We start from the raw sequence: 22528 nt of genomic DNA on the forward strand, positions 1-22528 counted from the left end.
TGTTTTGAAAAGCTTTATATTAAGATTCACGGTAAATTTCCTGCTTATGTTTTTAATTTTATATATGAAACACTTAATAGTATAATAAACATATATCACGTTGCACAAATGATTAACCCGAGCCCCACTAGCGCTATGTCGCCCATTTGCTTTAACTATGTAATTACAACACTCTAGATAGCACGTGAATGCAACATCGCTTCTCGTGCAGCCAGCAGCAGGAAGCGTAGCTAATGCTTCAAAACAACTATTTCTGTTCAACAGCTTCAGTTTGTATATTTTATCAGCGAATTATTGTTTTAATGCACGAATACGAATATATCAATGTTGACATAAATTGACTTTAGGGATACTTGATATATAACTTAAATGTAACACAGGGGCGTGTACTGGATATAACTTACCGCTAATGTGTAGCTAACGTTAGCTGCAAAGCTGGGACGGTGAACTACATCTTATTCACAGCTAAACTAATGTTAAGTGTAGATGTTCTATGTAAATTGACAAGAACAACAACAGAAACAAAACAAAACTTTACCAAAAAGACATTCTTAAAACAAGAACGTGTGTGGAGAAGCCGTTTCGAAAGTTTGGTGGAAGTTGCTAAAGAGGGGACGCATCTGTAATTAGCAACCACAATACTTGAACTCTGGGTTCGTCACATGTGCAGCTTTGGACACATCTGCTGCTCAGGAGAGAGGGACTCTGAAGATGTCCTGAGAGTGTTACACGTGTGTTATAGCTGGTGAGAGTTGAATCGCCTAGGAGCTTATTCGTCATGGCAAGTGCCCTAGCAGCGAAGATGGGACTGAACTCACTGAGGAGGAAACAACCCAAGAACTTCAATGTCAGGATCAGCACAATGGAATCAGACATGGAGTTCAGCTGTGAGGTAGGTGTCGTGTGTGTGTGTGTCCATCTCAGTGCTATACCACACTTTGAAGCAACAAGTGTCTTGTAATTGCGTTGCCGTTACACGCTGTTCGTATCACTATTTCGAATCTGGAATGAAAATAGGATGAAATGTATCGCCGCACAGCTGATCCTGACTGCTTTCGTCTTCAAATGAGAGGCGTTGACATGCATTTTCCTAAAATCTCTCGTCTCCTGGTGCAAACAGAGACGATGGCCATTTTATATTTTTTCGACACTAGGCGGCAGCAAGTAACTACGAACCTATGTGGGATATTTATAGTGGATCTATTGGAAAGATGAGTATTATTTAGTAGTATCTGTTTTTATTTAGTACTCCCCCACGCAGCTGTGTAATCTGGGACGGGTTTGGCTGAAATCCTTTGTGTACCTTCATGTGAATTCTACATTAAGTTGTTAGTGTCTGGTTAGGATTGTGTGTGTGTTTTGACCTCCTTGCAGTGTCCTCAGTTCAGTGTGTAATTTGCTTGGTGATGTGCCAAAGCTAAAAGATCACAATTACGTGCTGTTGCGTGGCAGTGTCTGTACTTAAAGGGGAGGATCCCCACCAAAAGTTTGCAGTTGGTAATTACTCATAGTGGCAAAATGTCAATTACAGGTTTGCAATTCCTATTTTCTGTGCTGGGAAGATTATTGAATCAATACTAGTTTTGCAATTAGCACTTATAATGCCTATTGAATGCCTATGAGTTCAGACAGACCTTCACTGGCCCTGGTTTCATTGCTTCTGCATGGTGTGGTGATGTCCCAATTTCTTGCATTTCTAAATTCATTATCGCCCCTCTACCTTGAATTCATTTGACAGTAATTTGAGCCAGCTAAGAGGTGAGAGACGTGTGCAGCTCAGATACCACCAGCGTAGTTCTTAGTTTGGTGGGGAGGATGTATATTGCTCCCTGCTTTGAGTGAGAACCAAGGTTGTGATTAAAGTGCTGTAATGTCTGGCGTCAGTAGACATGGCTTCTTATGAAAAGATAAGAATGTTTTTCCCTCATGAATCAGGTGCTTCTGTGATCTTGCATATTTCTATATGGACAGACAGGAAGTGTTGTGACCCTGTAATTATAACCAATAACAAAACATTCTTGTTTTCATTTTTTAAAATACAGGTCAAATGGAAGGGGAAAGACCTGTTCGACTTGGTGTGCCGGACTCTGGGATTGAGGGAGACGTGGTTTTTTGGGCTTCAGTACAATATCAAAGACACAATTGCTTGGCTGAAGATGGACAAAAGGGTAAGTGATTCTCCCACTGCTCTCTTTTCTCCAGCTGTGAACTCACTAGCCCCTGTGTTGCAGATGCAGCAGTCATGGATCTGAGTGTTGTTTTCTTTGGGCCACTTGTTGCAGGTACTGGATCAGGAAGTACCTAAAGAAGAACAAATCACCCTTTACTTCTTAGCAAAGTTCTACCCTGAAAATGTTGAAGAGGAGCTGGTTCAAGATATCACACAGCATCTCTTCTTTCTCCAGGTAACTATGCATAATGCTCTGTAGCTGTCTGATCTGAAGACAACGAAGGGCTTTGCTCATAGATTAGACTTTTCCTCGTAAATTGTTGTTTTGGATCTGGATGTATCCCCAAACCAGAACCAAGCTTCTAACCGTCCAATTTATTTCACTCATGCCTGTCACGCTATACAAGCCTGTTCTTCGTTCTCCCACACACTCACTGACCCATCCTCGTCTTTCTTGGCTTTGTAACTTGAAATTGCCGCCGGCTTACAAGCCCACAAGGTCTTGTGAAGTCCACCATACCTCTTGGAGGCAACTGTGGATTATTCCATGGCCAGTGGGCAGAACAACTTTTTTTGTAACCTTTCTTTCCTGATTGTAATCTTCCTAGAGGTGTGTTCTGTTCACAGCCAATCATTGTGTGTGTCATCTCCCTAAGGCACGAGTCTGTGTGAGGGTGTGTGTGTGCGAGAGAGTGATTGGCGGTGTGTATTATCATTGAGTACTTGAAGATTAAATTTCTTGACACTGTAAGGTGACAGATAAGGTCAGTAAATTTAGGATTGTGCATTTCACCGCTGTGTATCAACTCGGTTCCTTCTGACAAGTTGTTGAGCAGTGCACTTTGTAATACACTTTCTCCTTTGTCCGCCTCTGATTGTGTGCAGCCTTGTGGAATCAGTGCACAACATATTACTGCTGCCCTTTCTCTTCTCTTAACACTCTCCAGGGAATTCCGGCAGAGCCCACTACACTATTCCTGGCAGGAGATGAGATTTGTAACTCTGCCGCCATTGTCCAATGCGATCAGCCACATTTATCAATTACCAATTACGTTTTTAGGGCTCAGTTATTGGCCCAGTTAATGACATAATCCCTATGGGATAGTCGTCCCTATAGCTCTCTCATCATATCCAGTCCATTGTGCTGGTTTATTTATATGGCTTATACAGAAGTGAGGTTGTGTTCCCTCACCATTTGGAGAGAGCAACTTATCTACTTAAGGCATGTAACAAGTCTCCCTGTGTCCTTAAACCTTTTAGAGGTAGCTTTAGAGATTCAATTATTTATTTCACAGGGAAACCTTTCTCACAAAAGGCTACATCTGACAAATTACTCACCAGTTAAAGCAGCGCACAGCAAAAGGGGAGAAGAATACAAATGTGTAGTGCCTTGCATCGCTTGTCTCCTCATTAATTCCCATAATGCCAGGAGCAGGCCCCTGCTCAGATAGTGTCAGAGACATGACAGCTGGATTAGTCCTTATCTGAAATGATCACCAACCTGACCCAGCTGCACCCACACACACATCCACAACACTCACACTTCAGACAATTTACGCAGACAGCAGATTGCGGTCTCAGCCTCTTAATGCCTGCGATAACTAGGGCCTGCCACCCCTGGCTCCATACCTTTGTTAGTTCAAAACAAGAGCAGATTGCATGCCTGGCTGTGCAATTGATGAAGCTCGAAACATCGACTTGCTCACCTCTACAACTAAGGCTGGAGCATGTTGGCAATATGTAGCTGAACAATCTGGCTCCGCGGTCTGTATATTGTTAAAATAGTCGGTGATTCAATTAGTCCGACAGGTGGCTGAGCTCAGATAGTAACACCTGGTGAGAGGTAGCAGTTTAATCTGGAGAGAGCTTGTTAAAGAGGATTGCCACCCATTTGGGGAATGAATGTTGTTGTGCCCTGTGACGGTTTATTAAGCAGTATAGTATATGTAGGAACATACTCATAACACGAGTACTGAAGGAGGGTGGTGCTGTACTTTAATGGTGATTTGGACCAGGGTTTCTGCATTTCCCCATGCCATTATGTTCTGCTGAAGTAGCACGCATACCCTTGGTGCATCGTAATGATCATTTGAAATGCCGTTGGCTTTGGTACATAGTTCCTGCTTGATGGCTAATAGGTCCCCATGAGGCTGTAATACTTAAATCTTATGGCATTTATTTGGCAGGGTATCTCTTGACAGAGGTCTCTAAAAGGAAGACACGGCTATGCAGCACTGCTTGCTGGAAGTTTATCTTACAACGAATACGACATACAAATGTACGAGTGACTGGTGTGACTTGTCTTTGTTGAAGACAAATTTGTATAATTACATGCAAGTTTAATCATCTTGTGTAGGACATCAAGAAATACGCACAAGTGACTTTGTTCAGCTATCCCACTCCATAAGTTCTGACAAAGACACTGAAAACACTTGAGTACAACCATGTTTCTACCAAGGGTCACATTACTTGTGTTTACAGCTCAGGCACAGATTTCAGAAAGATGCATCTTGGAGCATACTGTCATTCCCCTTCCTCAAAGTATTGATGTTTTTTTCAATGTATTTGAGTCAAGTTAACTCACCTGTCAGTCTGATTCACTTCCTTCATCTCACAACAAACATTTTGCTCCTCTCGTGGAAAATCAATATAGACAAGATGCAGTACTCAAACTGAAAGCTAAGACCAAAATGTCATGATTTATACAAAAGATGACCCTCCAAAAAGTCAGCCTTACTGTCCATTTCTATGTACATATGGTATCATTATAGAGTGGTTTACGTTTTCCTGTTAAAAGCCAAAGGTTGAATGGAAGAAGCTTTGTTAGTCAGGTGATTACATACATCAAATCCATGGTTCTTAACTGACTATGTACACTCCAGGTGAAGAAGAAGATCCTAGAGGAGGAAATCCATTGTCCACCTGAGGCGTCTGTGTTGTTGGCTTCCTATGCTGTCCATGCCAAGGTTAGTAATCTTTTCATTTTTTTCTATTTTCAACCAGGATTTGTACATCCACCTGCATTTCCCAATGTTGGCCTTAGTAAATAGTGACTTTCTTCCCTACCTCAGACATTCAGTATTTATTGTGTGTCTAGCAGCGGTACGGTTGTGAATTACTTAGTACAGCTGGGTGTTTTCCCTCACAGCAATCACCACTGCAGTGATTCTCACTCTTTTGAAGATGAGCAGTGTAGGCAGAGGCATTAAGGTCAGTGTTTAGTCTTCTACTTTAAGCAAGCATAGTTATATCAAAATACAAAAGACTGTTGTTGGGGCTTATTCCAGCACTGGTAAGAAAGCACTAGTGCAACTTGATATCAGAAAACATGTGGTGTACTGTATTAGGATTATATGCAGGTCATCAAATTGTGAACAGACAGTAAAACTGTCACAATAAGAGTTAGTGTTATTAGGAGACATGGCTTTTTTGTTATACAGCATCACTTTATGCTGCTGTGAACACAGGGTTTTGAAATTCATTTAGATATGAATCAATATCTATCTCTCTAATTCAGCCTTTAATGCTGAACCACAGCATCAACTGAATCATTTGTATTTTGGAGAGATCAGCTGCAAATTTATAAAAACCTTGATGTTTGATTCAAAATCCAGGTTAAAGGGTCATGTGGGGAATGTCTCCAGATCTGGGCGTCGTCTGATAAAAAGAGCTAGCAATTCTCTCACAGATGCACACTTTTCTCGCCAGCAGTAATTGTAATTGTGTTTCTCTCATCTGGTCTCACCCTTAAAAAGCCATAAATCAGCTGCATTTGCTCCAGACATCTGCTCCTTGAGTGCTGATAAGGAGCAGAGGAAGACCGCAGGTTAGGCCAAATGCCTTACACTGATTCGCTGCTCGTTCTTTTGTATGGATTTTAAGAATCCATTACTTCTGTAGAATCGGTTACATGGCCTTACGCTACACTGCATGTCTAAAATGTTGAGGCGGTATCGGGGGCTTGAGCTTGGGGTGCTTTGGGTAGCAGTCTGTTAATATATTTAATTTTAAATTTATTTTTTTAAAGTACAGACCAAACAACTCTGATTGAATATTGACTTTTGAATATTTTTTTGGTACCTAGAATTTTATTTTATCTTCTGGCATTTGTTTTAACATGTCACAACACAACATCTTGTATGCATTATGTTCTACTTTTAACTGATTTCACTGATTGCATCTATAGTGTTTTCAGTATTGAAATTTTCACAGTGTTTTTTGTGTAGAGTCCACTTAGAGGGCACATTGAAATGCATTATCTTGTGACACTTGAACTTGTTGATTGATGGACAGTCAAACAAGTCGGCCAAAATCTATTGAAAGCACTTCACAGGAAGAACATCCCTTAATAAATCTCCTGCAATCTCAGTCGTTTTGGTTGACTGATCCCATCTTTCTGCAATCCCCAAGAGGAAGATGGGATGAGTGAGGTGCAGCGTTTTGACAGGCGGACAGGGTCTAGTGAGACTACAGCTCTACCTCAAAGATTTGGCCAAGAGCCCTCAGATATTTTCCTTTCCCATGCCAATTTAGCTGGCATAGGTTGAAAGAGATTGACCATGTGGATAGCAAATCAACTTGAGGCTCGGGCTTTCTGCTGTCAGCGCCCTCAATCTGGAAACGGCAGAGAAACATGCAACCGCATTCTATTTTCATTTAATGAGGAGTCTACTTTGATTGGAGCCAATATAAATCAATACGCATCATAAAGGGGAGACAGGTGCTTGTTCAGCTGTGCAGCTGCTGAGAGTTTTCTGGCAGACTTTTTCATCCCCATTTTTTTTCTCACAACTTGTTTTTGTGCAGAGCCACTGGAGTAATCCAGTACATCACAGAGTGGAATCTACTTTGGAACCCCAGCCCCTCTTTAATCACTATTATGCCAAGCCTGAAGTTAGCAATAAGGGGAGAGTAATTATGAGGGAATGTGTCTGCATAAAGGGATATTCCTAGACGGCATTATTGTAAAAGAGGATTTTCATCACATCATACCCACATTCAGGTGAAGAGGGTTGCAAAGGTACTCCCTGAGTGTAAACAGTTTCCAGTCACAGCAGGAAGTGCCGTTTAATTCTAAACAAATGCAGTGGAGAGCTGCTATAATCCTGTGTCCTAAAATCTGGAACGGAGGGGATGACAAAAAAACGAAACACGTGTGTGCACTTTACTGTTTGCATTTACTGGCTCCCTTTGCATGTTGCACATTTTAAGGTTTTAAGCTGGTGGACCCTTACAACCAGGATAACAGTCTGAAGTATGAATGCTCATAGTGTTAACAAAAAATGCACATCACCATTACAAGATGTTTTGTTTTCATAGCTCTTTCTGGTGTTTACTTGCAGTTGCGTCAGCCCGGTTCACAGGAAACACTTACAAAGTGACAGGCAAACACCAATTGATTAGCAGGTTGAACGTATTCTGCAGCAGTGATCAAACACAGCCTGAGTCGCTCACTCTCAGCCCGACACTGCTTTGCCACCCCACATTTGAACTCTTCCTCATGCCAAATCCATTACCAAGTGAAATGGAGGTGCAAACTAACAAAGTACACTCACACGACTTGTCAAATGATTCCCTAACGGTATTAACACATATATACGTACAACACAAGGTTAACTGATTTAGGAAGGTTGGATTTCCTACATAACACCATCAAACAAAAGTCAAACTTAAGTTAATTCCCTCTCCCTCCTCCTCCTCTATTTCTTTTGCCAATAGTTAATTTTACTTATTAATAATTCAATATTTTTAATGAAGGCACCCACTTTTTTTAAAACTAATACACATGTCCAATCACTTTCACTTTCTATTCTAGAAATATTACAACCACCCCCAAAAGAGTGTCAGTGCTACTTTCATATCAATGGTACTAAATGGTCTCAGAAAGCACATGACTAGCCATATCACTATGGTAACAGACTGTGAAGATGGGGCTAATTACATATAATGAGCTGTTTGGGTTCTCTGTGTACCAGAATACAATCATTAGGTCTGCGGCTTTATCAAAATTCCAGTATTCCATTTTTTTTTTTGCATGATTTCAGATATTTACACCCCACATGTAAAAGCATGCTGTAGGACCATTTTTGGGTGGCTTTCAAAATAGCCTCTAATAATGTACGAAAACATTTCTAATGAAGGTCCAAACGTAAGCCACCACTGTGTTTCAGGTTTCAGTACCACCTGATTTGTATTCCGTGTGGGTGCAGTGCAACAAGGATGTGTAGACAGGAGAATTTTAAGAAACTGCCTCTCAGGAAAATGCAAAGGGAGTCGCCATGGCACGGTGATTGTGTGGGGAGAGGGTCAACTCCCTCAGTCACAATGCAGCTGCAGGCGGGGAGATATGGGGCCAGCCAAGTGTGGCGGGAGACGATACAGTAATAGGCGTTTGGAATGAATGACACCGGTGACAGTCATGGTGTCTTACCGGCTTCTTGAAGCATTTTGATGATGATGTCTCTCTGGATTCTCACTCTCATTGCTCAAACAGTATGTTCATTGAAGGGGGGATCCTATTCGCTGTAATCTGTTCTCATCTGTTCTTCTTTCCATAATGGATGTGACGTCTCTGTATAATCACTGCACTGGGTCCAAAAAGCTAAACTAGTTAACTATGTGGGAGGAAATATTTATATCGATTTTAGTGAAAAGTTTGTGATGGTCACCAGAACACTGCACCTACCCACAAAGACGTGCAGTCACAGCTCACTGTATAAACTGGAGCTACAGTACTTGAATCAGTTATTTTCCTTACTGTTTTATACAGAAAATCCCTTCTGCCAATGGGCCACGCCTAATACTCCCATATCTCCTTCAAACACGTGATAATCATCCTTATCCCAGATCTGGCAAGGTGTTAAGTGATCCTTCTTGGCTCTCTCAGAGATATATCTAATACAATCCTTTACACAGTCTCCCAACAACTGGGCCAAGGAGTGTGTGTTGCACATTAATGACCTGATGGCAGGCCGGGTCCCATTCATTTTCAGTGACACCTTCTTCTCGGCAGTGCTGTTGTTTCATCCTATGGAAAGCCCCCAGGAGAGAAATAGTCTGGAATGGTATCAGAGGCATGCAGGGTAGTGGCCATTTGTTCAGAGTAATTTGAGTTCTTTTCTCCTCTTTCCCTTAATTCTACAGTATGGTGACTATGACCCCAACGTTCACAATCCTGGCTTCTTGGCTCAGGAGGAGCTGCTGCCAAAGAGGGTGAGTGATGGCTGCCTGTGTTCTTAAGCTTTGGGTGTTGTCCTTCTCAGCAGTAGTGACCTGCATGAAGTCAGCCATGAAGATTGTACGTGGATTCTGATGGTATTAGATTTGGTGTAGCACTGTGTATCTTAAAGTAATAATCCCTATTTTTCTCACTATTATTTTTGACTGACTGACATGGAACATTAAGGGGTAATAACAGCACTTTAGAGAACAACAACTCCTATAATGCCATGCAAAATGCAACAGTGGTAGTGAGGTGAAAACGCTTGTTGACATTCCTAAACAAAAGAATGTGACAACATTAGGACCAAGTATCAACGGTGGTTGGAAAACTGAATAAATATAATATAATATAAACTCACCAGCTCAAAACGTAATGCCACATACAAAATCAAACGAATAATAGTTTTATAACAAGAAAAGGATGACTTCAAATAGACAGTATGTCTCTCTTGCATTCAGGTGACTAACTTGTACCAGATGACTGCTGAAATGTGGGAGGAGAGGATCACAGCGTGTTATGCAGAGCACAGAGGCAGGACAAGGTAAATGCTCCTGCAGTGAACTGCATCCTTCTGTCAAGTCCCAGAGCCACCAGCCCAAATCTGCCGTGTTTGACTTGAAAATGTAATCCATTTTGTCAATTTCAATTCAAAAGTATTCAGATTTGTTCATGGAGGAAATGAATGACGCAGGGTTTTTGCTTTGTCAATGAGGGAGATCATGAAAGGTTTGTAATGTAAATTAACTCTAAATTCATTTTGTTTTCCTCTCTCACCTTCTATTGCTGTCAACATATTCTGGGCTCTTCATCACAAGAGGATGTTGTTAACTGGATCATTTGTCTTGGGAAAGGATGCACAACACCACATTTATACTGATCAGTTCCTCTTAATGAATCAGTAATGTTTGGTTACATTTTGAAAAAGCAATAAGAGTTTGGCCTTATTATGGCATGACTGTACAGTTATGGTATTGTTGACAAGAAAATATCTTCGAGCCTGAGCTTTCTAACCAACTAATTGAACGTTAAGTCAACACTCTTTTGCCTGACACCTGTAGCCCTACCACAAAAAGCTTTGTTTTCACAAGCACATGAGTCTTGAGGCAACAAACACCATCGGAAACATGATCAGTTCCATCAAGCATGACTTCTGAATCCTGTTAGGGGACTTATAGTTCTGCTTCTTGTCAGAAAAACACAATAAATCCTGCGTAGTGCACATATGTCAAACACAAATCCAGAATGAATAAGGTCTGATCTCATTTTTCTCTCCTTTCTTCCCTACCTCCTTCCTCCCTGCCTCCCTTTTCCTTCCTCTCTCCCTTATCCACCGTGTTTCATACTTCATGATTTCTTTCTATTTGTGTCCGTCTTTGTACCAGGGATGAAGCTGAAATGGAGTATTTAAAAATAGCTCAGGACCTGGACATGTATGGCGTCAATTACTTTTTAATCAGGGTGAGCCAATACTACTTCACTACATGTTGTCACTTTAAGCCAATACATCAGGAGATGAGCTGTTTTCCCCATGTTATGAAAAAGAGCAGGGACTAAATGGTCCTACAGCTAAATTATTTTATTTTGACCAATGTTTATAACTCAAACAAATGTGTAGATGTGGGGTGAATAGAGTCTGTCATCGACACAGACTTCCTTTAAAGTCAGCTGAGTCATAGTTTAACAAAACAAGCCAATAACAGGAATTGAGTTGAGGTGGTGCTCGCCTTGATCAATGCTTTTTGTAAAAGGCCAAGACATTTTAAAATACCACCATACCACTCTTGTAGCTTAAGTAATTCACTGTAGCGTTGCTTTTCAAGTAAACAAGCACAGACTGCATATACCCCGCAGCTGGCATTGTTCAGCTCAGTGCTAACAAATGGCTTTGGCACACACAGCCACTGGAATTCCACCTCTGCCATAGGATATACTGATGAATGCTGGCAAGTCCCACAGCTACTTACTGGTGTCCCTTTACAGATGGATGGTAAAAGCTTTGTGTATACTGATGATCTGTTGCTCTTATGTGGTTTAGAATAAAAAGGGAACGGATCTTCTTCTGGGAGTGGATGCCCTGGGCCTGCACATCTATGAGCCGGAAAATAGGCTGACACCCAAGTGCTCTTTCCCCTGGAATGAGATCCGTAACATCTCCTACAGCGACAAGGAGGTGTGAACATGTGCTTCACGATAGAGAGTTGATGATCTGTGTTGTGATATAGCCTCTTAGCACTTAAAGGTATAAATCATCACCTTTTCCTTTGGTTTTGCGATTGAAAGTCTGGGATTTTTGTCTCCTTGATATTTAGTTCACGATCAAACCTTCCGACAAGAAAACAAACGTTTTCAAGTTCAATTCTTCCCGTCTGAGAGTCAACAAATTGGTGAGTTCAGCTTTATTTAAATTGTTTTAAATGTAAATTAAATTAAATGTTGTTTGCCTTCAACATTAAAATTTGGGATCTACGTCACTACATGCGATGCTTTGCCCCATCATAGTGCCGGATTGCATTTCCACTCCAACTCTTGCCAAATACTAGAAAGTGTTTTTGCTATTAGATCAGGCTGCCACAGGCTGTTTGTAAACTATCCGATCCTTTTACTTGAACATTTTTAAGTAACTTTAGATCTAACTTGGAAGCTCTTCAACCAGAGGATGTTAGCAAACACAACATTTGAATCTCGTTATTCTTTAATTAAAGGACAAATTTAAAGATTTTGGTATATATCAGCCATTGTGTAGATTATTAAACACAATACAATATGTAATTTGTCTTTTGCTTTCATTTTTCTGAAGATCCTCCAGTTGTGCATAGGGAACCATGACTTATTTATGCGACGCCGGCGGGTGGACTCTCTTGAAGTACAGCAAATGAAGGCCCAGGCCAGAGAGGAAAGGGCCAGGAAACGGGTACTGATCTCACAGAAATGAGGAAGGCCTTTGTTTCTGACCACAATTTGTATTCAACACCTTTAACACTGTATTTCCATCTTTTCTTTGTTTGTTTGTCGTTCTTCTCGCTTTGTCTATATCTTCTTGTGTCTGTCTATCACACTCCTATCTGCTGCTTGCTTTCATATCTTTGTCCTTCTGTCCACTTCTGTGCGCTTCATGTTCAGGTGGAGAGGCAGCATTTGCAGCGGGAGAAGCAGCTGAGGGAGGACGCGGAGAGAGCCCGGGATGAGCTGGAGAGGAGGCTAATGCAGATGCAGGATGAGGCCCATATGGCCAATGAGGCCCTTGTAAGATTTTTTTGGGGAGCTGAAGCCACAATCCAGCATGTTGTAGAATAAGACATGCTCCATGAGGATACAGATAAGTAACTTGTCAAACATGATTCTCCTTTCCCCTCACTTGGGTTCCCTCCTACTCCTCTACAGCTGCGCTCGGAGCAAACTGCAGACCTGTTGGCGGAAAAGGCCCAGATTGCAGAGGAGGAGGCCACACTGCTGGCTCAGAAAGCCGCTGAGGCCGAGACGGAGATGCAACGTATCAAAGTTACTGCCATCCGTGGACAGGAGGAGCGACGGCTCATGGAGCAGAAGATGCTAGAGGCGGAGATGCTGGCCCTCAAGATGGCAGAGGAGTCGGAGAGAAGGTACGCACACAAATTATAATGACCTTTCCTGCTATTGCTGGATTTCTATGCGGTTGGATAACTTCCTATATTGTTCGAGGCATGATGCAAGTGATTTCATCGTGATCGCTTGCATCACGTCTCTTTTCAATTGTGATTTTCCATATGATGGTAATAATGCCATAAAATGTGATGTTTACTTTGATGATGTGGGAGCTTTCATCTCCAATCAGTGCACTGCAAGTACCTCTTCTTTTATCGCTATTTCCCTTTCAGTGTTTGACTGACACTTGAACTGCCCAGGAAAGTATTTTGTCAGTACGGGGTTATCAGTCTGATGTTAACAAAGGCTCCCTGACTATTCAAGTCTGCCATTGGAAGGGAGACTTTAACATGAAGTGTCAGCAGAAAGTAATTGGTTTGAATTAACTGTATTCTTAACAGCAGGGGGGTTTGAAAGAAGATGAAAGAAATTAAGTAGCGAGCCTGGTAGTTGAATTTAAAAGCAGGAATGCAGGTGGCACACAGGTGCTACAGAAATACAGAAATATAGTCGAGGTTTAAAAAATAAAATAGGGCTTTCTGTCTGGTTGCCTGACCGTACATTACATTAAGCCAATCGGTTCCATGAGATGCTGCAACGCAAGACCATTATGGTTCGGCCTTACTCAACTCTCTCATACCCATTTTCTCTTCCTTTCGATCTGTCTCACTCTCTCTCACACACACCCACACAGTTGAACTTACACACACCATACAACGTGCATATTTCTAGATCTTTAAATAACTACTACCAATTTTTTTCCTATATGTCGAACTCTTTTCCAAAATGTGAAAACCTCTAACAGAGGAATTTGCTTTACAACATCAAAATGATCTTGGAAACAAATTCTTCAGCACATGTGCCTTCGTACTGCTTGATACCAGGCTGCACAAATGCATGCCATTGCATTTGGTTTGCACAATTGCACTCGAGCTGGTCTGAATTGGAAGCGGTCCGTTACAAAAACTGCATCTTAATAACCTGATAAAAGGATAAGAATCATATTTTCAAAAGCAGTTATCATGCAGTTTAATCCACACTGTTTCACTCAGATGAGAACAGATGAACCTGTAATGCATCGGCTCTCCCTCTTCAGGTCTCAGCCACAGCAGTTAATTATGCTAGTTAATTGTTTGCAGTATTATCGATTGATGGTGGGAGTAAATAGGATCTGTTGCTGAATCCCCATGGTACTGAAGCGATCATTTTTTATCAGACTAATCTAGCCTTGAAATAGCTTGTTTCATGCTTGGTAGTGTGCTTCTTATGAACTATTCAGTATTAATGCACTAGTAAATTAATTGCTAGCCATGTTTTACATAGACTTCTAATGGACCCACTGAGTGATTCTCCGTAGAACCTAACTCATTTTCATAACGATGCTGTATATTGATCAGTCCCTCCAGCTTTTCCTCTTTCGACGGTCCCAGGATTCAATACAAAGTCAATGCAAATGTCTCCGCCAGTCTGGGGGGAGTTTCCTCCTCGTAGTATAAGCTGATTATCATGCTGTAGTGAAATGTTTAAATCCAACTGGGTTTTGTAGATACTGTCTTACCAATAGATCTAGTTAAATTTGTTTGTCTAAAGTAGCTAATGGTAAGTTAGTGTGTGTTGATGTGTTCTATGCATCGAGTTTGTGTTTGTTTGTCCTGTCGATCTATTTTAACTTTGTTTTTTAAAATTTGATTAAAAGAATAAAGCTGTGTTGCTAATGAGAAAAATAAATTGCAAAATTTGCATCAAAATTCAACGAGAGTACCACAGCAAAATGAGTGATCAGGGGACTGGTAGATACTGAGACTCCACTCCCGCTACCTCTACATCAGGCAATCCTTTCAAATGGGCCCCATTAGCCACTTGCCAATAACTGCGATTTCTGGATGAGTACTTTGTGCACAACAGAAATTTAAACCCAAGGCACTAGATGTAAATGGATCTATCCACTCCAAACCTCTGGGCACACAGCGCCCCCACAAAATGATAGAGTGCTGAGTTTTCAGGAAGAGAAAATCAAATCCATCAAATATTCTTAATTTTCTGAAAACACTTTTAAATGGGAAGCATTTAGAACTGGTGTCTTCTAAAAACCCTGAGAACCATAAGCCTGAAGTCTGAAGGCCTGAAAAATGCTTGAATGGTTTCTCTGCCTGAAAGTATGAAGAGGTTAGGAGTGCCTGAAGGCATCACGCGTCTGAATTTTAATTTAAGACATTTGAATGGGTTTAAACTCCGAACTTTTAGCTGAATATTTCAGAAAATATGGAAGTCATAGCAATAATGTACTGACTATACTGAATGGTGTCTGTAAGTTGAAGAACACACATTACATTACATTACGATCATTTGGCAGACGCTTTTATCCAAAGCGACTTACATTACATTACCACCCTTCGCAGAGGGGGGAGCAATTGAGGGTTCGGTGCCTTGCTCAGGGGCACCTCGGCAGGGGCTCGAACCGGCAACCCTCCGGTTCCCAAGCGGAAGCACTACCCACTGAGCCACTGCCTCCCCTCCACACAGAAGAACATAAGCCAGAACATTGCTTGAAGCAACTACAGCAATAAGTGTATCTGTCTGTGTGTCCCTCAGGGCCAATGAGGCCGAGCAGCTGAAACAGGACCTGCAGGAAGCCAGAGAGTCTGAGCGCAGAGCGAAGCATAAACTGCTGGAGATAACCAGCAAAGCTGTTTATACGGTAACGCCCTCACAACAACGTAAACACTTATACACAGATTTATGTATTCAAGCAGTATGTACTTATAGTATGTAACAAAATGACAAAGGCAGTATTTACTATACCCAAAACTATTGATGATGGTAGTAAATACATTTCAATGATCAAGAGGTCATTTAACATGTCAAATCGCACACATTTGGTGGTTGCAGCTTTACTTTCCTGTGTTCCATACCATTACTAAACCAAGACTTTTGCATAAAACACAAATGACAGGCACACACACATTACATATTGAGCACGCTGGCACCCTCAACTACAGAGGCACATGCAATAACTGCGTATCTCCCGGCTACGGTAGGAGTTGCTACTGTTGCTTTGACAGTTTCATCTGGACCGCTATCTCTCACACACACAAACACACACTGTCACACGCACACAATGTCACACTCAAACTCAGTGTACATAAAGAAATGTTGGCTGTTTATATAACACCATACAGTCTTATCAACTTATGAATGAACAGTCTTAACATACACAGATGCACACCCATACAAACTCATCCTGCCACTGGAACACAACCACACACTTATCAACTCATAAATAATAAAAGCTCTCCTGACACGGACGTAAAATTGCTCCATTAGACAATGATCTCCGTCCCTTTTTTCTGTCAGCCACAGTCAAATCACTCTGTATGCTCTGTCAGACCACATTTATGTCAAATGTATCCATTTTGTAGCTTGCATTCACACGCTGGTCAATTGATTTACATTTATATTGTATATTGGGGCTGCTACTTATCGGGAAGAGAAAATGGCACATGGCCTTTGCTTTTCAAACATTTTGATTTAGATCCATATCTTTCGTATCGCTCTGTGTTCATAGTCTGTGCTTGTCAGTGTCCATTGTGCTTCTTTTTAAACTTTACTCTCCGTCTGCATGGTGTTCCACTTGCACACTGTCTCCATCCATTTTCCCAACCCAATGTATTTGATCCCTTCCTTCCTTTATCCTTCCTTCCTACATCTCCATATGTTCCATTCATCTACCCATCCAATAACATTGTGTAATTATCTTCTTCTCCTGTTGGCTTTTAGTTTGCTTTCATCCTCATCATCATCTTTACTCAGTGTCCCCTTTATGTCTACTAATTTTCCTTTTTATCTGTCAGTCCCCAGTACTGCCGTCTGAAAGCATGCCTCCGGACCTGAGCTTCAGCAGGGAAAACCTCAGCTTTGACTTTAAAGATACCGACATGAAGCGTCTCTCAATGGAGATCGAAAAGGAGAAGTGAGTGGCCAGCCCCCGTTTGGCTGATGCTTTCTGACAGTTTGGGTTTCACTAAAGTAGCATTAGCACTGATTGCCATTGAAGGAGTTGTGGTACAGGCTTGATTTTGATCAATGCGGGGGGGAGTAGTTAAATAGTTAATCAGCGGAATGGATTGATAATCTTTCAGTCCTTTCAGTCACAATTTGTGAGAGAATGGTTCAGCTTAATGCAGAATTTTACACTTACTAACCCTTTAGCATTTATATAAACCCTTAGATCAAGGAGTTCAGTCAGCAACCGACCCCAATCATTAGCTGTCATCATCATCACTTTTTCTCTCCATCTATTGCTGTTTGTGATTGTCATAGTGACAGGCAATTTAAATTTTAGATTAGTGTGACTTTGGCTGCACGCATTTTTTAAATAGGCCACCATTTTATTAATAATAATTTTTATACTTGCATTTTGAATCAAAGAAAGTAAACTTGAAAACACCTACAGAATATTGTGTGCGAAATGTTCAAGAGATGAAATGTGCTGCAGTCATGACAGCATTCTCCTGATTCAGCCTTTGGACCCTCAGAAAAGACATGACAGCTTAGGTCTTCTTTTAGTCTCTTATAAAGCTATACAAGTTATTGTATTCTTTGAGATAAAGCTGTGTACTTCAATCTCCTCCTGGGCTCAGCTATCCATGGTTTGTGCTCTTAAAGTGAAGTAAATCTTTTAACAAATCCTCCAAGAAAACCAATTCTGTCAGAGAGCTGTCTTCATCTTATACTGTCTCCTAACCTGCAATTTGTCCATGCGCAGGGTGGAATACATGGAAAAGAGCAAGCACCTACAGGAGCAGCTGAATGAACTGAAGACTGAGATTGAAAGTCTGAAGCTGAAGGAGAGAGAAACTCCTCTGGACGTCATTCACAACCAAAACTCTGAGCAAGGGACCAGCAAGCACAGCAACTTCAAAAAGGTTAGCACAGCTGCCCGCCTGCCTGACGCACATACAAACAGACACAAAGAGGCAATCTCATGCATGTTCCTCCACTTGCTTCAAGCTGACCTTATCTACCCTCACACACGTCTGACCTTTTATAGTTTTAGCATTTTCTATACGTGTACACAAATATTCAAAATTGAAGCAGTCTGCAACAATACATAATCAACCCTCCCATGGTATTCAATGTTGTTTCTAAATCACAGTCTTACATCTAGCTAAGGGATAGTCCACCATGTACTGGTCAGAAGCAGTCTGAACTGAAAAGTCTGAACTGGCAGATTCTTCTTCTTTATCTCACCACTGCAGTATCTCTAATTGCAATACAACTATTATAACATTAAAAATTCAGGGTTTGGTTCTCCCTGCATTGGATGGCAAAAAAAGCTCACCCCTTCTCCAGTGTACAAAAAAGTTCTTGTTAGAGGATGCTAATTGATTTTTGCTCAGTGATTAGTCATCTGGATTAATGGGTGCACCTCAGGTATGCAGGGGGGGGAAAGAGCCAAGTCATAAGTGTTTGTTTAATTGAGGCAGAGGCAGCGCGCCTTCAAAGTAACAAGCTGCAGCGCACAGCACTTTGGGGGAGCAGAGCGACAGTGAGAAAACAAAGGTCAGAGGTAATCTTCAAAGGAGGAGACGGTTTCAGAAAGTAGTGGTGGGAATAAGTTTAATTGCTTATGGGCGAGACAGCGCGTGTGAATATGGAACAGAAACACAGATCTCCGAGCCAGAAGCAATGGGACGGGCGGCATGGCAGGCAACATTTGGTCCCATTGATGATTAATGAACAGCGCAGGAGTCGCTGAACGCCAGCAGACGTTTTTGCACTCACAACTGTGCTCAGGCTCTGCTCTGTTACCACTACACCTGCCAGCAGAGATCACTCACAGTAACAAAATACAAATATAACATGCTGCTCACAACACGAGAGCGCCGCTGATCCCTCTGTGCCAGTCAGTCCAAGGCTATCATATATTTGGTTAAAAACAAACAAATGTAAGTATTGGAATGCTTCCCGTGACACTTAATTAATTGATTACTTTTACTGCTATTGGCACAATGAAGCCAGAACTTCTATTTGTGCAGCAGTTAGGTTTCTTAAAGTGATTCGTCAGTGATTTTACGATCTCTGAGAAATTTAAAACTAGGTCACTGCCAATGTTTTAGTTAGTCCATGCTATAGTCCTTTGAACAGACACTTCTCCATCCCTTTTCTATTTGCTCTTCTACAATCATGGTAGCGCTGTGTAATATTGATGTTTTTTAGCACAATGCCATCTATTTGTGTTTTTATCTACATTCTCTGCATCATGTTTTGGGGCGACTTCGTGCACGCTGCAAGCTGATGTGAGAAGGCACCAGGAAGTTACTATTGTCATAGGAAAACACTTTTTGAGGCAACAGGGAACACATTTGTAGCTTAAACTCTCTCTTTTTTGACGTTTGTACCTGACGAGTATGGAAGTGAGGTTGTAATTGTCTAAAGTTGTGCTTGTTGATGCAGCATGAGATAAGCTGTATCGATGTGGTCTGAATGAATCCATTACCAATGTATTTAAGCCCAGTAAGAAAAACAATTAAGTGTGCTTTCAGTGACGGTCATTGATCTTCTACCACTCGTGCTCTCCTCATGTGTTTGTTCTGTGACGGCCAGTTGGGGAACTCCTAATGATTTCCTTTTTTCTATCAGAACTAATTAAGTTGGAGTGATATAGGTTTTTTTCTTCACTAGTTAGCATGAGTGTAACATCATGTATTGGCAGTGCTGCCAATAAAAACATTTGAATATTGCAGAAACGGACAGAAGTATATAAAAACTAACAACTCTTGCTTTAATGAACTCATCTTCAGTCAGAATGTAGTCAAACAAAGTAGTGTTACCTGTACTAGTGTTATTTTGGTGTGTGTGTGTGTGGGGTTTAATGGGCTTATATTCTTACCATATTTGCTTTGACCTCAGATGAAAAAGAGGGAAAGAACTCATCAGGTCTTTGTTGTTATCTCTTCCACAGCTGACACTACAGAGCACCAAAACCAGAGTGGCCTTCTTTGAAGAACTTTAAAACCGCAAATCCGTATTTGGTGGGGACGCAAGCACAACAAAGAAACATCTCACATCTACATTCCCGGGGCAGTTTCAATGACTGACCACACTAGAAAGCCTCATTCTCCACATCCTCTAAACCACTGTGTAACACTACGGTCAGCAACAAGTAACCACAAGCCTTAAACTGGATGTATGCATAACATTTGTGCACTAGATTTGGGATTTTAAGAAAATGAGTGTGTGTTTACAGTGATGGCGTGTGAACTACGGTGCATGTTTTACTATTTTTGAAGTTGGGTGACAGCCTCAGTAAGGTCAAACAATGAAGTCTGGACAAGAAGAAGAAGAAGAAGAAGAAGTCAGGTGTGTAATGAAGTGGTCTGGTCTCTGCTCACTGTTTGGCTGATGAGACAGGGTTTGCTGGGATCATGTCCAAATAGAATTTTTTGGGAAATTCAAAGAGAATAAACCACTAAGGGATACATTTGAAGAGAATGAATCACATATGTAGTTGTACCTGACTGCCACATAGCTACAAAAATGTGAGGTAAGGTGTCATTTATAAGCAGGAATATAAATTGTGTTATTATTGAAAGTAGAAATCTTACTTATTAATCAGCGAACATTTCACATTCACAATGCCCACAAATCTTCCATATAGAATATTCTGTCTTAATGTTAAGAGATGGTTAAATAAAACTCAACAAGCGCATACCATATACTCAATCCATCAGTCATTCAATATATCATTTATTTCTGACCACGTGAGCTTGTTCTCACACACAATAATGGAACTCTGCTTTATAATAAGAAATGTGCATTGGCTGTGTGAGTGAGTGTGTGTGCGTGTGTGTGTCTTTTCTGAACCTCAGAATGTCAGCGCATGATTTTGCTTGCTTGTGAATAGTGTTATGCACTCAGCCTTTATGGCCCGAGTTTACATCATGTTACATGTGTCGGTCTGCCTGGAGCGATGTGTTGGATGATGGCGTCTTTCTGTGTCAGATGGAATGTGTAGCCATTGTATATTCTGCTCTTGAACAAGAAGACAGTAGAAGTGGCCGTTTGCCTGGATCAAGAAACTGTCATTCAAGTGTTTTCGTCACATCTGCCTTTTTTCTGTTTTACTTCAAATATGAATTTGTTTCTATTTTTGTAATCAGTGTGCTTTTCCTTCTGAAAGCAATGTATTTTGGAAATTAATGTGAAGAAAATTATAATTTTTCTCCTGTTTGAATTGAGATTTTTTTTTTACTTCAAGGTAAAGCAAGGTAAAGTTGCTTTTATTCCCAAACTACATTTTCGCAGAACCAATGTAACTTCAATGTATGGTTTGTGTAATAAATAAACAAACATCATATTATGTGCTTGAGATTTTTCCTCATCCAGAAATCCTGAAACACTTTTTGTCAGTTATTTTGGCAGACTTCTTTGATGAACATCAGCTTTGATATTGCCAGCGCCAAGAGCGTCTTCCTTTTGATCCAAACAGGCGTCCAATTATACCTCTGAAATGACTTGAGTGTTACGTAAGCGCCCTCCATCATGTGTCAGATCACATCCCCTGTTTGCTTGAGTGGCAGGGTCTTTGTGTGTGAGTTTGTGAGCTTGTGTCTGTGTGGGTGAAACGGGGTGTGCGAGTGCCTCACATGTTCCTGCTGTGCCAGTTAATTTGAATGCCTGGCTGTGTGTGTGTGTGGTGTGTGGTGTGTGTTTGTGTGTTTGTGTGTCATTACGTTCCTCCAGGATGTGAGTTCCTTCCCATGGTGTGAGGTCCCTGAGACTGACAGCTTTGTGACACAGTGAGTAGCTCCGAGGTCAGGGGGATTATCGACAGCTCTGTCACCTCTGGGCTGAGTGGGAGAATGGACACCCTTGGCTTGTCAGTGTTGTGTGACAGACATCTCCAGGAGCCCAACCTTCCCTGGGGGCCTGGGACTCAGTGGGGTTTGGGTGCGGTGTGTTTCTGTGAGTGAGAGAGTGGAGGGCATGAGCAAAACCAACCAAGAAAAAAGAGAAGGAGGGAAGGCAGGAGCGGATGGGAAAAGCATTTGTCATTTATCCATCCTCATGGGATCGCATATGACGTCCTACGTGCGCACACACAAACGCTCATCTAGTTGCAGATTGGAAAAGGGTCTCACTCTCCTCCAGGCTGCACAGCACCTGCTGAGGGCGTGAATACAGATTGGGTTTCAAGAATTTTTTTCTAAACCGATCCAGAATGAGTACAGAGACGCTTGTTCTGTTATCTAGCCTCTACACAGATGGTCAGTCTATGTATCAAAGTAATGATGCAGTAGAGTCTTTATTGGCTCAGTAGTGCCGAGTGCTGGTAGATATACAAATGTAGCAAACCTACAGTACATAACATGGAAATGCCTGTTGTTGCTTCATCTCAAAGATTTGTACACACAGTGGTCATTTTATCAGGGACATCTTTCTAGTACAAATTAAGATCCTTTTTTTTACCGCTGGATTTATTTCATTATTTGATGTGATTTATTCCATAACTG

At 41.3% G+C, this 22528-nt stretch overlaps 1 protein-coding gene across 1 annotated transcript; it reads left to right on the forward strand.

The window, feature by feature from the left end:
- The first annotated feature begins 38 nt into the window (after positions 1–38).
- On the forward strand, positions 39–21373 carry nf2a (NF2, moesin-ezrin-radixin like (MERLIN) tumor suppressor a). The gene is made up of 16 exons (XM_076150771.1): positions 39–892; positions 2043–2168; positions 2283–2405; positions 5053–5136; positions 9314–9382; positions 9851–9933; positions 10775–10850; positions 11428–11562; positions 11702–11776; positions 12190–12303; positions 12513–12635; positions 12774–12991; positions 15606–15711; positions 16865–16983; positions 17779–17938; positions 19978–21373. The coding sequence occupies exons 1-16, from the start codon at positions 779–781 to the stop codon at positions 20026–20028; spliced, it is 1776 nt and encodes a 591-aa protein (XP_076006886.1). The 5' UTR covers positions 39–778; the 3' UTR covers positions 20029–21373.
- Positions 21374–22528: the final 1155 nt, after the last annotated feature.

The sequence above is a fragment of the Genypterus blacodes genome, unplaced genomic scaffold, assembly GCF_046128005.1.
Source record: "Genypterus blacodes isolate CSIRO-AG114 ecotype Tasmania unplaced genomic scaffold, CSIRO-AGI_Gbla_v1 ptg000053l_1, whole genome shotgun sequence".
In the NCBI taxonomy this organism is placed as follows: domain Eukaryota; kingdom Metazoa; phylum Chordata; class Actinopteri; order Ophidiiformes; family Ophidiidae; genus Genypterus; species Genypterus blacodes.

Excerpts from the sequence above, each read along its gene's own strand:
- nf2a (XM_076150771.1), top strand. The coding sequence starts at position 779 with ATGGCAAGTGCCCTAGCAGCGAAGATGGGACTGAACTCACTGAGGAGG. Across the intron at positions 2,406-5,052 it reads AGCATCTCTTCTTTCTCCAG|GTGAAGAAGAAGATCCTAGA; the intron begins GTAACTATGCAT and ends TGTACACTCCAG. Across the intron at positions 17,939-19,977 it reads AGCACAGCAACTTCAAAAAG|CTGACACTACAGAGCACCAA; the intron begins GTTAGCACAGCT and ends TCTCTTCCACAG.